Below are 15,106 nucleotides of genomic sequence, written 5' to 3'. Positions count from 1 at the left end.
CAAATAAGTGAGTTGGGTTTTTTTTCAATCAGAGATTGCCGAATCCGTAAAAAATAAAAATGTTTTTATTGCTCAAATAAAATATAACTTTTCTTGTTTGTATTAAACATACAAATGGATACAGGTATGGGACAAAATACAGGCTGTTAAAAATACTGTTAAATTACATTGTACGGTAACTGTCATAAATGTTTCGTCAATTGCTTTTTGGTACACAATGCTGCTTGTTTTCTTTGATGTCCAGTGCAGACTGATCTTGTTTTTGTGGTTTTTTGTGTGGAAAAAAGTGTGCACTTGGAAATAGCGGAGATAGGTGCTGGAAAATATAGTAGGGTGCTGAAAAATAAAGAGGGGCGCAGAAAAATAAAGGAGGGCGGACAACGTAAAAGGAGGGTGGCAAAATGCAATAGCGGGGCAGGCCGCCCTGCTTAAATGGAGCAGCGAGAACACTGATTAAGTATTAAATAAACAAAATTAAAATACACAACATGTCCATATTTTCTAATACCCGTTTCTATTTACATAAATGTACAAGACTAATATAAAATGAACTTGTCCATTATTCATAACCACAGAGAATTTCTTGTTTCTTGTCTTCATAAACGGTTGTCATTTTCTCATATTCATTGTTTGCATCCAATACCTACAATACAAAATATGCTTATATTTATAACATGCAGTCTTCATTAATTCAGTTGAAGCTTATTAAGTTAATACAGATTTCATGACTTTCCATGATTAAGGCATTTTCCATGACTTTCTTAAACAAGTATTTGGAGAGTACTACAAAAACAATACATGTATGTCTCCTACCGAGCCTATAAAAAATGTGTACCTCCTAATTCAAGGGCCATAACTCTGTGAAAAATGGGTACATCACCATGAAAGTTAAAAACAGATCTTTAACAGTACATGGCATGATAAAGCTACATGTATAGAAAATTTCATCTCAGTATCTTCAGGCATTGCAAAAACAAGTCCTGAATTATTTGTTTTCATATCTCCTAAGTGCAAGGGCCATAACTCTGTTAAAAATAAATAAATCACCATGAAAGTCCAACTTGATAACAATACATGATAAAGCTTTATACAAAATTTCAGCTCAATATCTTAAGGCTTTGTGAAAAAACATCCAGAAAACTAGATTTTGGACAGACAGACAAACAAAAGGATGGAGACAAAACCTAGTCCTCTCTGGTTGAACCAGTAGGGGACTAGACAGGTCTGAATCAAAGGAAAGGAAAGGAAGTGTTTTATTTAACGATGCACTCAACACATTTTATTTATGGTTATATGGCGTCAAGTACCAACCGCGCACCAAGCGAACGCTTTATCACTGGGCTACGTCCCACCCCAGGTCTGAATAAAAAACAAGGGTTAGTCTTTATATCTTTAATTAATATCCTTAATATCCGATAAACTACTTACAAGGACAGGCGCAGGCGGTTTGAAAGGAATGCGCTTGATTAACCATTCTTCGTGGAGATTGTGTAAGTCTTCAATTAGCGACTGCAATAAAATAAACAAAACTGAATTAAAACAACTGCTGGTTATTTCAATTCATAAGTGGGCCAACTTAATGACTCCAAAAAAGTTACTATTCAATATTTTTTAACTTTCCCCACTAGAATAGTTCTTATTTTTCAAAATAATAGCCATTAGTTTATTTTGATGCCAAGGTTCAGCAAGTGCAGTGCTTCACAAAAAAAAACCTAATTAACCTCTTAAGTCTGAACTAAATTGTTAAGAACTACATTAAATTACTCTCCTCTCTTTAATTACCTTTAGATTTCCTCAACATTTTGTCCAGACAGAAATCGTGAAAAAAAACCCATTGCAATGACACAGATTCAACATTCTATATGCTAACTATGTCACCTATATTTCGCTGAAATCTTCTAGGACAAAAAAAACATGCAGGCTGCTATTTTGCTTTTTTATGGAAAACTATCCAAAAGGGGTGGAAGGATGTCATGTAATCATGACATGCGTTATGGTATAGACAATCATCATGACCATCATATTAATTATGTCACATACTTCAGCGGCTTCCACCCGTTGAAGAGTATTGCATAAAAATGTAAAATGGCAGATGGCGAAAAATTACATGTTTTTTTGTTCTAGGAGATCTCAGCAAATTCCATATAACTGACATCGTTACATTATAGTATTTGGAATCTATTTCATTGTAATGGTTTTTTAACGATTCCTGTCTAGACAAAAGGTGGGGGAAATCAAACAGTAATTAAAGGTAGGAGAGTAATTTATCGTAGTTGTTAAGATGATGCAGAAATCACAATAGCTGATGAAATCTATTTAATTTTTTTTTCAAACCTGCGTTCCATTCAACATAAATACAAAGGTACTGCATGCCTCTTGTTTCTAAATTATCAAATACTGCAATATATATAAAATAACATGCACAGCTAATATAATTAAGTAAAACAATAATTCAAGGCTACCCATCTTTGACATTGTCAGTTTGATCTGGATATAGTATATATAGTGAAGAAAGTGGGTTACAAAAAACAAAATCAGAAAATGTTGATATTGGTGGTCTGTCTGGTAATGACCCCAACACCTCAGGTGAACGCTCTACCTACTGGGCTAGATCCCGCCCCTCCGACATAACATACCACAAGTAACATACCATTGGAACACACGTTTCTTCTTTTCGTGATCTCAACTTAATTCGCTCATAGCAGGTTTCAGGGTCAGCCCTCAGATACACTGAAATAATAATATTTTTAGAGTGAACTTGGAAATAACAGGTTTTTGGGGGTCAGTCACAAAATACACTAAAATAACATCTTCTAGGATAACTAATTCTCTAATACTCTGCACATTCTCATACTTTTTAACATTTTGAATTTTAAATGTAGTCAGGTATTTAAAGAAACTAGAAATTCTTAGAAGAGGGCCTTAAGGATGACGACAGTCACTTTTCGCACCCTTGATTTGGTTTCATAGATAATAAATATAATTTATCTTATCTTAATTTCACTTAAAATCAATTATTTGTAAATAGTTAATTTTTAAAAAATTAGTCAGATGCTTTAGTAATTCTCAAACAAAATATTTTCAATAATAATTTTGCACTGGAATTTTCTAGCATTTTAAAAACAAAAACATCATATACCCAGTATATTGTTATTGTAAAGAGATGCCATTTGACGTCATTTGATCATACATCATTCAAATTCAAAATTAGCTAATGTTATTACTATGCTTTGCCACATTAAAACAAAAACTTGTCTGCTTACCTCGACAACTGTCAAAATTGTTCCAAGTTCTATATTGAGCAGACAACACTGTTTACAGGTCAGTATGTTTTTATTTTTCACAATTTTAGAAAATATATTAAGTTTAAGTTTTAAAAGATGTAAGAAATAAAAAGTACCATTCGTCAAGTATATAAAATAGTAGTTGGATGTTATATTTTTTGTGTACGAAGTCAACACAAGGGTGTGAAGAGTGATTGTGGCTGACGTAACTCCTCAATCAACATACGTACAGTTGCTCAGATATAAACATTAATACATATACTGAAGGTTGTGAAAATACATTGTGATACACCCTACCTATAAGATCAACCTTGGTATCCTGAGTCTTAAGCAGCCAGTTAAACCACTCTGTCAAGATAGCATGCTCCAGTCCATTTATTGTTTTACTGTAAAAATAAATAAAAAATAAATGGAAAAAGAAAACAATTTTAATTAAAAAATTGTTGTGTGAAAAGAGACACATAATTATTTGTTTTAAAACCCACAAAACTAATTCTTATAGACCAGTATAACTTAAGCTTGGTGCCTTGCCATCAACTGAATTCATGTTGAGGTACAAACAAAACACAAATATTTTCCTGCTTGTCCTCGGTATTTAATCAGTTTTAAATGTACACGGTCCTCTAAAATCATTGTTTGGTTCTTTTAATTGAAACTTAACCTTCTGACTAGAAAGAAAGAAAATGTTTTATTTAACGACGCACTCAACACATTTTTATTTACGGTTATATGGCATCAGACATATGGTTAAGGACCACACAGATTTTGAGAGGAAACCCGCTGTCGCCAGTACATGGGCTACTCTTTCCGATTAGCAGCAAGGGATCTTTTATTTGCACTTCCCACAGGCAGGATAGCACAAGCCATGGCCTTTGTTGAACCAGTTATGGATCACTGGTCGGTGCAAGTGGTTTACACCTACCCATTGAGCCTTGCGGAGCACTCACTCAGGGTTTGGAGTCAGTATCTGGATTAAAAATCCAATGCCTCGACTGGGATCCAAACCCAGTACCTACCAGCCTGTAGACCGATGGCCTAACCATGACGCCACAGAGGCCGGTCTAACCTTCTGACTACTGCAGGCGAGATATCTCACCCGACATCACACCAGTCAACATATTGTACACTGTATACAGTGCATTCCCCAATTCATATTTCCCACCATTTTGTACATGACACTCTCCAAAAAAACTTGTATAACAGGAAACAGAAGACAACTCAGCTTCTTGTATCTTTAGGTTTTTGTTTTTTAATGGAAAAACCTTGGAATTTTGAGTTGAAAGTGGTTTTCAGCAAGTATTTTCAATTGTTAACAATGGCAGCATGTCGGAGTCATTTTCAGGTATTGATAGCTGATTGTGACTGCTAATTTGATAATAAATTTGATCATTTTACCAACAATGAAAATCACCAAATATTGGGATATGAATCGTAGTTTGTTTTCTAAAACAATTCTGGTCGCAAAACTACTGTTACTGGGAATAGTGGACGTAAATACTGGACAGCTGGCCATAAATACCTATAAGTAAACACATCTAAAATATCATAAAAATTAGAAAAACCCACGAAAATAATGCTTACAGATTCAAATATGAACTTTATTTTATGTATTTATAAAACATTTAAGTGAGTAAAAATTATAAACTTGTACCCACTTGTGATTTTTGTCAAAAATTAATCCAGTAGTCTGAAGGTTATGTTTCTTGTTTAGAATTCTTTATCCATGTACATTTGGGAGTTGCTGGTGCTCCTCACCGCCAGAAGCTCAAGATAACATCTTCATGTGACTGTTTGATGCACACCAAAGTTTTTAATACATTTGGTTTTTGTATCTTTTAGAAATACTGAATTACGAGGATGTTTGACTATACAGAACGCTTCAATCTAGATAAGATATTAAAATTTTGGTTGATGGATTGCTAGAGGATTTTGTAGGTGGGTAAATAAATTGATTTACACATGAACAAAATACTGTTTTTAATCTTTAGACTACTGGATTAATTTTTAACAAAAACCACATTGAGTGGGTACAAGTTTATAATTTTTACTCACATATTTTCACTTAAATGTTTTATAAATACATGAAATAAAGTTCATATATGAATCGGTAAGTATTATTTTCGTAGGTTTTTTGTAATTTTTATTATTTTTAGATCAGCTAATGGTGATTAAAATTAGGCAAAAAATAGAAAAAGTTGTTTACTTACGGGCATTTGTGGCCAGCTGTCCAGTATTTATGTCCATTATTCCCGATAACAGTGGTTTACTGACCAGAATGTTTTTAAAACCCGAACTACGATTCATATAGCAATATTTGGTGATTTTCGTTGTTGGTAAAACAATCAAATTTATTACTGTAGAATACTTTATTTTCGCGTGGAATTTATTTTCGCGTGTGAATGAAATTCGTGAAAATATATTCCACGCGAAAATAAAGGCCGACAAAAAAGAAGAAAAAAATGTAGTCTCGTTCAGCTATACCACATTAGTTTCCGATGTACGAGGCTAGTAGTAACAAAGCGGTGCTCCTTCCTGTCACAGAACAAACCACAAAACACAAAAGCTGTTTAAAACTTTAAATCAAGAACACGATGATAAGTACATACATGATAATAAAACTAACACTAAAAAGCTTTATGCTGTTTTCCTTTGCATGTGCTAGCGATCAGTTCATCGGACAGAGTCTACACTTGTTCAACGACGGAAGTAAACATGCATTATCACAGTATATTAAAAATGTGGAAGTGAAAAAATCCGGACTGGGCTATGTTCAGATGTTTCACTGTTAGCCAATCACAAACCGTTTTGAACTAATATTTTGACGGCAATATTGCCAATAAATACTGTTTCAATCAAACTTAAGTTACCAAGTACTAGTAGCTTGTGCCTTCAAATTTCGTTTCGTTTGTTTTCGGTTTTTGTTTTTATAACAATTATAAGAATTAAGAAAAACTGCACGCGGTAAGCAACTTCTGTAAGCTTATTAACTTGTAAACAATAAAGTCTTGAATGGTTAAAGCAGGAAACCTATTGTTTTATGTGTATAGTAGGATTAGTTCTACAGATTAGCTTAACAACCGGCAAAACTAAGTTCCGTTTTTAAAACAAAATTATTGACATCTGTACTTCGTTTTTTTATTGATGGGGGTTGGGGGATTCGTGAAAATAAATGTTCGCGAACTGACCCATTTTCATTATATCGCAAAAATTTTATCCCGCAAAAATAAAGTATTCTACAGTATCAAATTAGCTGTCACAATCAGCTATCGATCCCTGAAAATGACCGCGACGTGCTGCCATTGTTGTCAAGCGAAAATACTTGCCGAAAGGTATTTTGCAATTGAAAAAAATTAAAACGATCTTTTTTTTTTATTATTATAATTTCCGTTTTCAGTGAGTGTCATGTGCAAAACGTCTGGAAATATAAATAGGGGAATTCACTGGATACAGTATACAGTATGTCGACTGACGTGACATTGGGCGAGATATCTCGCCTGCAGTACTCACAAGGTTAAGCAGGAAACTCAGTATTAGACAGAAATACAATACAATGTTTAAGAAGATTAAGTACCTTTAATAAATAAACTTACTTCCTGAAATCATTTTCAACAAAGCAATACTGTGTGCTGTACAAGGATCTCTCAAGCATTTTAATTGGCTTGTTCTAAAAGCAGAAAATAAAGTTATCAGTTGAAAACAAAATAATTCAAATAAAGACAAATGTATGTAAGCTTAACAAGGGTTCATAAATTTTGTTATTATTAAAGGAAAATTTTGTTTTGTTTAACGACACCACTAGAGCACATTGATTTAAAATTATCAGCTATTGGATGTGGTACTTGGTAATTTTAACAACCTCAAGAGGAAACCAACTACAATTTTCCATTAGTAGCAAGGGATTTTTTCTATGCACCACTCCAGACAGGATAGCACATATCACAGCTTTTTATATACCAGTCGTGCACTGGCTAGAACAAGAAATAGCCCAATGGGCCCATGGTCTTTGTCCAGTTGTGGTGCAGTGATTGGAACGAGAAAAACCCCAATCAGCTGAATGGACCCACCGAGGTAGTTTAATCCTGTAATTAAACCGACTGAGCTGAATTCACCCCCCCTCCCCCCCCACCCCCCCAGTTCAGAACAAGACACCATTTCGCTTTCTAAAAATACTCATTTTTAAAACAGAATAGTAAATCAAATCTTCCAATCATAGCATATGGAACAGTAAAATTCACTTGTGGATATTCCATATTCACTTGATTCCCGTTAATCTTGAAACATTTTTTTTTTTTTTAAACGAATAAAACAACTTTATTGAACAAAACAAATGTACAGGGTGTAGTCAATACTAGTTTTCATTTCTGCATACACTGACACACTATTGCTCGATTGTTGCACTGTTTTGCATAGCATAACATGGTAACTGGTTGGGCGAGCAGCATTGTACATGTCTATGTACAGTTATTTTTCTGTGTGTTAGTAAATTCTCTGGTGAAAAAAACCCTGAATTTCAACCCATCTCACCAGACTTTTCCATAAATTTTGTCTCTTCAGTAAATCTTAATTACATCACATTTTACAATACTGAATATCAGTACGTAATACTCACATGAGGTGCTTTGTGCATCTGAATTCGGGTCAGCATGGCGTACATGTTGAATGTAAAACTCCACCTGGAAGGGTCTTCGTACAACAAACCCTAAAATAAAAAGTTTTCTCAAAGTAAATATGACCGTGTCATACTAAATACATCATGATTTGGCAAACATGTTACTTATTTGAAATAGCGCTTTTCAAATACTAATTGGGGATGTATGGAGAGGCAGACATAAGGTGTGTTGAATTGTTTTAAAAAACTAGTTTTGGTGACTTCACAACATGAATAAATGGAACTTTGGGTTTTAAGAATTACTGTGAAAGTGAAAAAAAACCCACAGCATCAAGGTCCACAATCATGACACATTATTAATACACAGTATATATAAGAAATACATAAGGATTACATTATTAAACATAAAAAACAAAAATACCACCCCAATTATTAATAAAGCGACTTTTTGTATAACGCTCTGGGAAAAAACACTGACCCAGTCGATTTGACCCGCATCTGACCTGTGACGTCACATCAGGTGAATTCCACTCATTCATTAGTACGTTAGCATGGCGACAGCATGTAATGTTTCTTCGGAAAATAGCTCATTCTTATCGGACATTAGTTTGGATATTTCGGACGTGTCGCATTTATTTATTTATTCTAATGCTACCTCGACTGGTGAGGAAGGAGAAAATCCATTAGGGGTACATCCCTATCAGTTTGAACTGTAGTACACCGAAGATGATCCATCGAGTCAAATGCAGTCAGCCTATTTGCAGCCCGGAACCCGGACGTCGCCCGGTGACAAAAACAAACCCCAAATGTTAATGCCGAGGTGTACATTGTTCATATTTGGCACAAAGATACACCTCAACACGATGCATTTATATATGTTAAAAAAATAAATGTAGGAATTTTTTTTTTTTACTAATACTAATTAATATTAACTGATGACTGGATAGCATTTAAATAATTAATGTATTGCAATTATTATTAAAAACAACAAATACACGTACATACATTAAATATGTTTTTAAAAAACATAATTAAATATATTAAACAAGGCGCATTCATCGTCAGTCTAATCATTACTCGGTTACAGACATCTATGATTGGTACCTGTTTTGTTTACAAAATATGAAAATAGAAGATTTTATTGTTCGAAGTTAATCTTTTAATTGGTTAACTAAAGGCTCATTTGCAAAAGCAATACATGTCTACAGATTTCGCAGACATCGATAGCTCGGACAGCATGTGACACAGTCAGCTAACTACGGGATCAAGGAATCTAAGTGGTTGTGTGTGTACTGCCAATATGCTACGGTATCTGTAATTATGTAATGTCATTGTAAAGAGGTGTTTTCAGACGTCGGATGCACGTTTGTTCCTAATTTGCTGTCGGTGTCGGAAGGTGTGAATTCCGTTTTAATGAACAGAATAACACTGATGTACATTTGTTCCCGACAATTTGTGGTCGGATGGTGTAAATGTTGCAGTAACAACGGTTGTTGTAACGAGGTCTGACTGTATATGTTAAAACAATAAATGTGGGGAAAATATTTTTTTAGAAAAAATCACATTCGGTAGGCCTATCTGTTTTTGTCTTCAGGCCATGTTTGGGATATCGTTATGTACAGCCCGAACATGAAAAATGCGATTTTATTTTCTAAAAAATATTTTTCCTACATTTATTTTTTTAACATATATAAATGCACCGTGTTGAACAAGGGGGATACAGGCATGGAACAGACAAGTTCTTTAACAAACGTTTTGGTGTCATTCCCATCGACCATCTTAGATAATTGTCGTAATCCCCAAGTGTGAAGTGGTCATTGCAAATCGAATCTCATCTTGACGGTCCTTTCCAATACGCACGTGTTCAGTTTAAGAACTGCTTCCATGCAAACAATGTCGGTTTGTCTTTCGGGGAAATATGCAAACTTCTTTTGCCTTTAACTGCAGCTTTTGTACATCCATACACCGAACAACGGTTCACCATGTTTTACATTTGAAAGATATCTTCAAAATAATATTCCAAACATACAATTCAATTCAATAGAATAACATTATCACGTTTTAAAAATGCACGTGTTCCACTTCCATGTAAAATGTCTGGAAGGCTGCGAATCGCCTTTGATGTTATGCCTGTTGTTGCGTCACAGGGTCACGTGACTGAACTCTCAGAGTTCAGAGGCTTTTTGGCAAGCGATGGGGAAAATGCGACTTTGTATTACGAATATATTAAAAACGGGTTAAATTTTTAAAATTTATTTGATTAATACTTCATATATTTTGTAAAAGGTATGTTTTCAACACTTTCTATATACATGTATATAATACTTGCATGAACCAAAAAATTATTGCTGTCTATTCTTAAACAGTTAATAAGTATTTTGTCTGTATAAACCTGGCAGTTACTTTTAGAAATTGTATAAAAACAAAACCGGCCTTGGTGGTGTTGTGGTTAGGCTGTCAGACATATAATAAGGCTGGTAGATACAGGACTCACAGCCTCCTACTCAGAGTGAGTTTTAACAACTCAATGGGTAGGTGTAAGACCACTGCACCCTCTTCTCTCTCACTAACCACTAACAATTAACAACTAACCCCCTGTCCTGGACAGAGCCCAGATAGCTGAGGTGTGTGCCCAGGACAGCATGCTTGAATCTCATTGGATATAAGCACTAAAATAAGTTGAAATGAAAATAAAAACAAATAAAGTAGTGTTCTTTACCAGTGCATTGTGGCCATTAACATTTGTCCATTGTTCCACTGGTTCCAGTACAGACTAAAATGGAAAAAAGGAAAATTAAATTGGCTATAATTGACATGTGTCAATCTCAAATGACCACAAATACAAGTACATGGTCAGAGGTAAATTACTACTAAAACATGCATTAGGAAGCTCATTTTCCCTTTATATAGCTGAGTTACCCAACTTAAGTAATTCATCACAATTTTAAATTTTAAAATGCCTCTGTCTCTGAGAGAGCGTAATGTCTATTTTACCACGCTGCATCATTGTGGTGTTTTCTTATGCATATGACTTCCTCCTCAAAGCTCAGTTGGTAGAGTGCTTTCCTCAGGTTTTTGCGCTGTCTGATTGAATCACCTGTTGATCAATTCTCAGACTGGTTTTTTTCCCCCATCCAATTCAATACACCATGACTGGTATACCAAAGGTTGTAGCATGTGCTAGCTCAGTAGCTGTCCTGTCTGTGGCATATAAAAGATCCCTTGCTGTTAATGGCAATATGTAGTGAGTTTCCTCAAACGTGTAGAAAATTACCACATGTCTGACGTCCAATAGCCTATAATCGATATGGCAATGGGCTCTAGTGTTGTTGTTAAACATTTGTTATTGTAATTTCCTCAAAAGTTGTCAGTTTTAAAAATTATATTTTTGGACCAAATCATTTACTCTTTTTCTTCTTCTATTATACGAATTGTATTAGAAACAATGGGTTGATAGTGGGGTATTATTAAGCAACACGAGTCTTGATTTGTACTTGCATTTTGGTCAAAGTGTTCAGAGTGGGTTTGTTTATAAATGTTTTTGTTATTTCACCCTCTTTTTTTAGCAAAATAAATTTTAATATAGCCTATAGTCCTTTAGTTTATCCAGTATTCAAAAATGTGTTGCACATATAATATACAAAATGTACATAATGAACACATGTGTACATACTCAGGTATGTCATTATTTAAAATAACTAAGTAAGTCAACAACTGGGGAAAGTTTTAAGAGAGCTGGAAGCTGATCGCCTTGCAATAAAAATACTAATAAATTTCTTTTAAAACATTTTCCGAATGCTCACCTAGCACCATTTCTGGAGAATGATTTTAAAAATTTTTTTTTTTAGCTTGCATTGATTTTGAATATTATTCTACTTTGAAACACAAATGTATTCAATGCATGCTAGAAACATAAAGTTAACATTAACTAATACCTCAACATGTGAAGAATTTTTGAAATATTCTAAAAGTGTTGTCTTTCCACTTCCAATGTTTCCTTCAACAGAAACCTGCAAATTCAAACAGTTAAACATGTAAGAGTGCCTGTATTTATGTACACTAATACAAACAAAATAACTTGTTAGGCACAATGCAAATGGCTAAAATGTTTTCCGATTGTAAATGAACTTTCAAAACAATTTATACTGTCCAAGTTTTTTGTGCAGCATCAAAAACAAAAATAATAATAAAAAAAAAAAAAAAAAAAAAAGAGAACACATTATCATCTTTTAGTTTCTTGTTGACAATCGTAATACATGTATTTTGTCACTTGCAATTTTTTTAGTCAGTAACACATTTTACATGAGCTGAACTGTCTATTTTTCTGGCACCAGGGTGTTGTTTTGAACTCTTACTTAACATTTAATTTCTATCTATGAATAGATGTTAAAGTTTTTGTACCCAGTAACAGGAGGAATTACAAGGCGAAGTCAAGTTAATCAAAGCAAATTTTGTTCTCACTTCACCCGATGGCATGATGCCTGCATACACACACACACACACACACACACACACACATTTATATATATATATATATATATATATATATATACATACACATACAAATTTTTAAGTACAGGAAGGGCACAGTAGCAAACTGGGTAGGGCAGCATTACATTTTTCTTGTCATCAGTGCTAGAAACAGGAAGTAAACAATGGCCTGCTGTTGATTTTGTTTAAATAGCAGGCCAAACGAAATACATGCATGGCCTGTCAAAATATGGTCTCCCGGAAATATAAAAGTGGAAGGTTTGGGACAGTGTTTGCAAAATTAGGACCTTTGAGATGTATTTTAGAGCATGATAAAATTAAAACATAAAAGAATCTCAAGCTCAGCCTCAGCTAAATAGAAGATGAGATTATCATATATATACTCTTCAAAAAAAGAAACGCAAAAGGGTACAAATGGGTTATAACTCCGATTTTATGTTTCCTACCGGTTCATGCTTTGTGAATATAAGGTCATTGCATGTCCCAAACACATTCCCACGGTTACATTCGATAAAACGCAGCTACTGTACAATAAAGTTCCATAAATATGAATATTCGCAAAAACGCAGCCACGTGCAAACCATGTCACCACTGCACGTGCGTTGTCTGCACGTGCAACATGAACACCGACAGTATAAAAGTGCAGGGTGTTCGCTTGCCTGGCCTCTGTATCTGGCCGACAGTTGACAATCCAGGACATGCCACGTCTCAGTGAACCGCAGAGAAACAATGCCATCGGCCGACTAGACGCAGGCGAATCCAGAACGGCCGTTGCCAGGGCATTCCATGTGTCCCCAAGCACCATCTCCAGACTGTGGGACCGTTACCAGCAACATGGATCAACACGTGACCTCCCTAGATCCGGTCGACCACGGGTCACTACCCCCGGGCAGGACCGCTACATCCGGGTACGCCACCTTCGGGAACGATTGACTACTGCCACCTCCACAGCCGCAGCAATACCAGGTTTGCGCAGGATATCCGACCAGACCGTACGGAACCGCCTACGTGAGGTAGGAATTCGTGCCAGACGTCCAGTTCGAGGTGTCATCTTAACACCACAACACCGTCGACTCCGACTGCAGTGGTGCCAGATTCATCGACAATGGCCTCAACATTGACCAGATCCTCCGGCCACACATCGTTCCAGTTATGGCCAACGCCAACGCAGTGTTCCAACATGACAACGCCAGGCCTCACACAGCACGTCTCACAACGGCTTTCCTACAGAACAACAACATTAATGTCCTTCCTTGGCCATCGACATCACCGGATTTGAACCCAATTGAGCATCTATGGGACGAGTTGGGCCGACGCCTCCGACAGCGACAACCACAGCCCCAGACCCTGCCCGAGCTGGCAGCAGCCTTGCAGGCCGAGTGGACCACCATCCCCCGGGACGTCATCCGTACTCTGGTTGCTTCAATGGGCAGGCGGTGCCAGGCAGTTGTCAACACACGCGGAGGCCACACCCGGTATTGACTCCAGATGACCTTGACCTTGGTGGTGTGTCCTATCACTTACTCACAATGGACTAGAGTGAATTGTGAACAATCCTGCAACATTTGGTAATTATCGGACTCACCATTCAATAATTAAATCAATTCTCAAAATGTTACGACAATGTGGTTTTGCGTTTCTTCTTTTGAAGAGTATATATACATCTGTCTCTTGAAAATTGACATACAATTTTTAAGTAATTTTTATTTCACCTGCTAGGTCTAATAAATGGACTGCTTTTTACTGTTCGCAGGCTGCCCTGTTTCTACTTCAAAACCTACTAATTAAGAATAATAAAACTTACTGTGAAAGACTTCTGGCCATCCAGTGTCTGCATCAAACATGATGGCAATGGTTCTGTATCTAAAAAACCAAACAAAACAGATCATAGGTTTCAAATGGTATTATATGTCAGGGATTTACCCAGGATTTTTCACCAGTCCTGTGGCTGATCGGACTGGGAAAATTAGTGCAATTTTAGTCATAATTGGGATTTTTTGGGGCCATTAAATTTATGCATATATATATTATTATTTAAAACATAATTATATTCATTTGCTTTAATACATTGTTCTTAATTAATTAAATAAATAACAAAACAAAATTCACCTATTTTGATTGTTCTGATTTTGAGTTATATAATGAAGACAACTGTTCTTAAATTTCTTTGATTTAACTCCCACTCCTATTTGTTTTGCAGGTAAATAAAATATATAAGCTAGGAACAACAATTTTGTATATGTACTGATATATTGTTTAGATCAGTTTCATTACAAAATGTTAACATTATCAGCAATGAAGCTAGTTTGATGTACAGTACATGACTTGTTTCCATTTGCATTACACCTAGTGTTACTTAGAATAGCAAATCATTTAGTACCAGTGTAAACAGCATGAAATTGTTTTTGTCTGTTCAGCTTAGATGTCACTTAAGAATTTGTCTCCCACAGTAATTTTGAAATGAATTGCTATGGGCGAAACTCCCCACTGACAGTAATTTTGAAATGAATTGCTATGGGCGAAACTCCCCACTGACAGTAATTTTGAAATGAATTGCTATGGGCGAAACTCCCCACTGACAGTAATTTTGAAATGAATTGCTATGGGCGACACTCCCCACTGACAGTAATTTTTAAATGAATTGCTATGGGCGAAACTCCCCACTGACAGTAATTTTGAGCCTGCCTATGGCAATTTTGTTTTAAGATTATTTTGCTGTATG

General features: G+C 35.4%; 1 protein-coding gene across 1 annotated transcript in view; it reads right to left on the bottom strand.

Annotated features, from left to right (window-relative positions):
• Positions 1-364: 364 nt before the first annotated feature.
• LOC121379204 (thymidine kinase 2, mitochondrial-like) overlaps positions 365-15,106 on the bottom strand; it is a 29,139-nt gene continuing 14,397 nt past the window's right edge. Inside the window, exons 2-10 of the mRNA XM_041507703.1 lie at positions 14,189-14,247; positions 11,829-11,903; positions 10,613-10,666; positions 7,894-7,983; positions 6,875-6,948; positions 3,582-3,670; positions 2,651-2,730; positions 1,429-1,509; positions 365-643 (exon numbers count right to left, since the gene is read on the bottom strand). Of these exons, the coding sequence (XP_041363637.1) occupies positions 560-643; positions 1,429-1,509; positions 2,651-2,730; positions 3,582-3,670; positions 6,875-6,948; positions 7,894-7,983; positions 10,613-10,666; positions 11,829-11,903; positions 14,189-14,247 (686 nt within the window). The 3' untranslated portion in view covers positions 365-559. The remainder of the gene's footprint in view (positions 644-1,428; positions 1,510-2,650; positions 2,731-3,581; positions 3,671-6,874; positions 6,949-7,893; positions 7,984-10,612; positions 10,667-11,828; positions 11,904-14,188; positions 14,248-15,106) is intronic.

Source organism: Gigantopelta aegis, chromosome 8 (assembly GCF_016097555.1).
Source record: "Gigantopelta aegis isolate Gae_Host chromosome 8, Gae_host_genome, whole genome shotgun sequence".
Lineage (NCBI taxonomy): Eukaryota > Metazoa > Mollusca > Gastropoda > Neomphalida > Peltospiridae > Gigantopelta > Gigantopelta aegis.
Note: the sequence above shows the minus strand (reverse complement) of the source record. Positions and strands in the feature narration are given on the sequence as shown.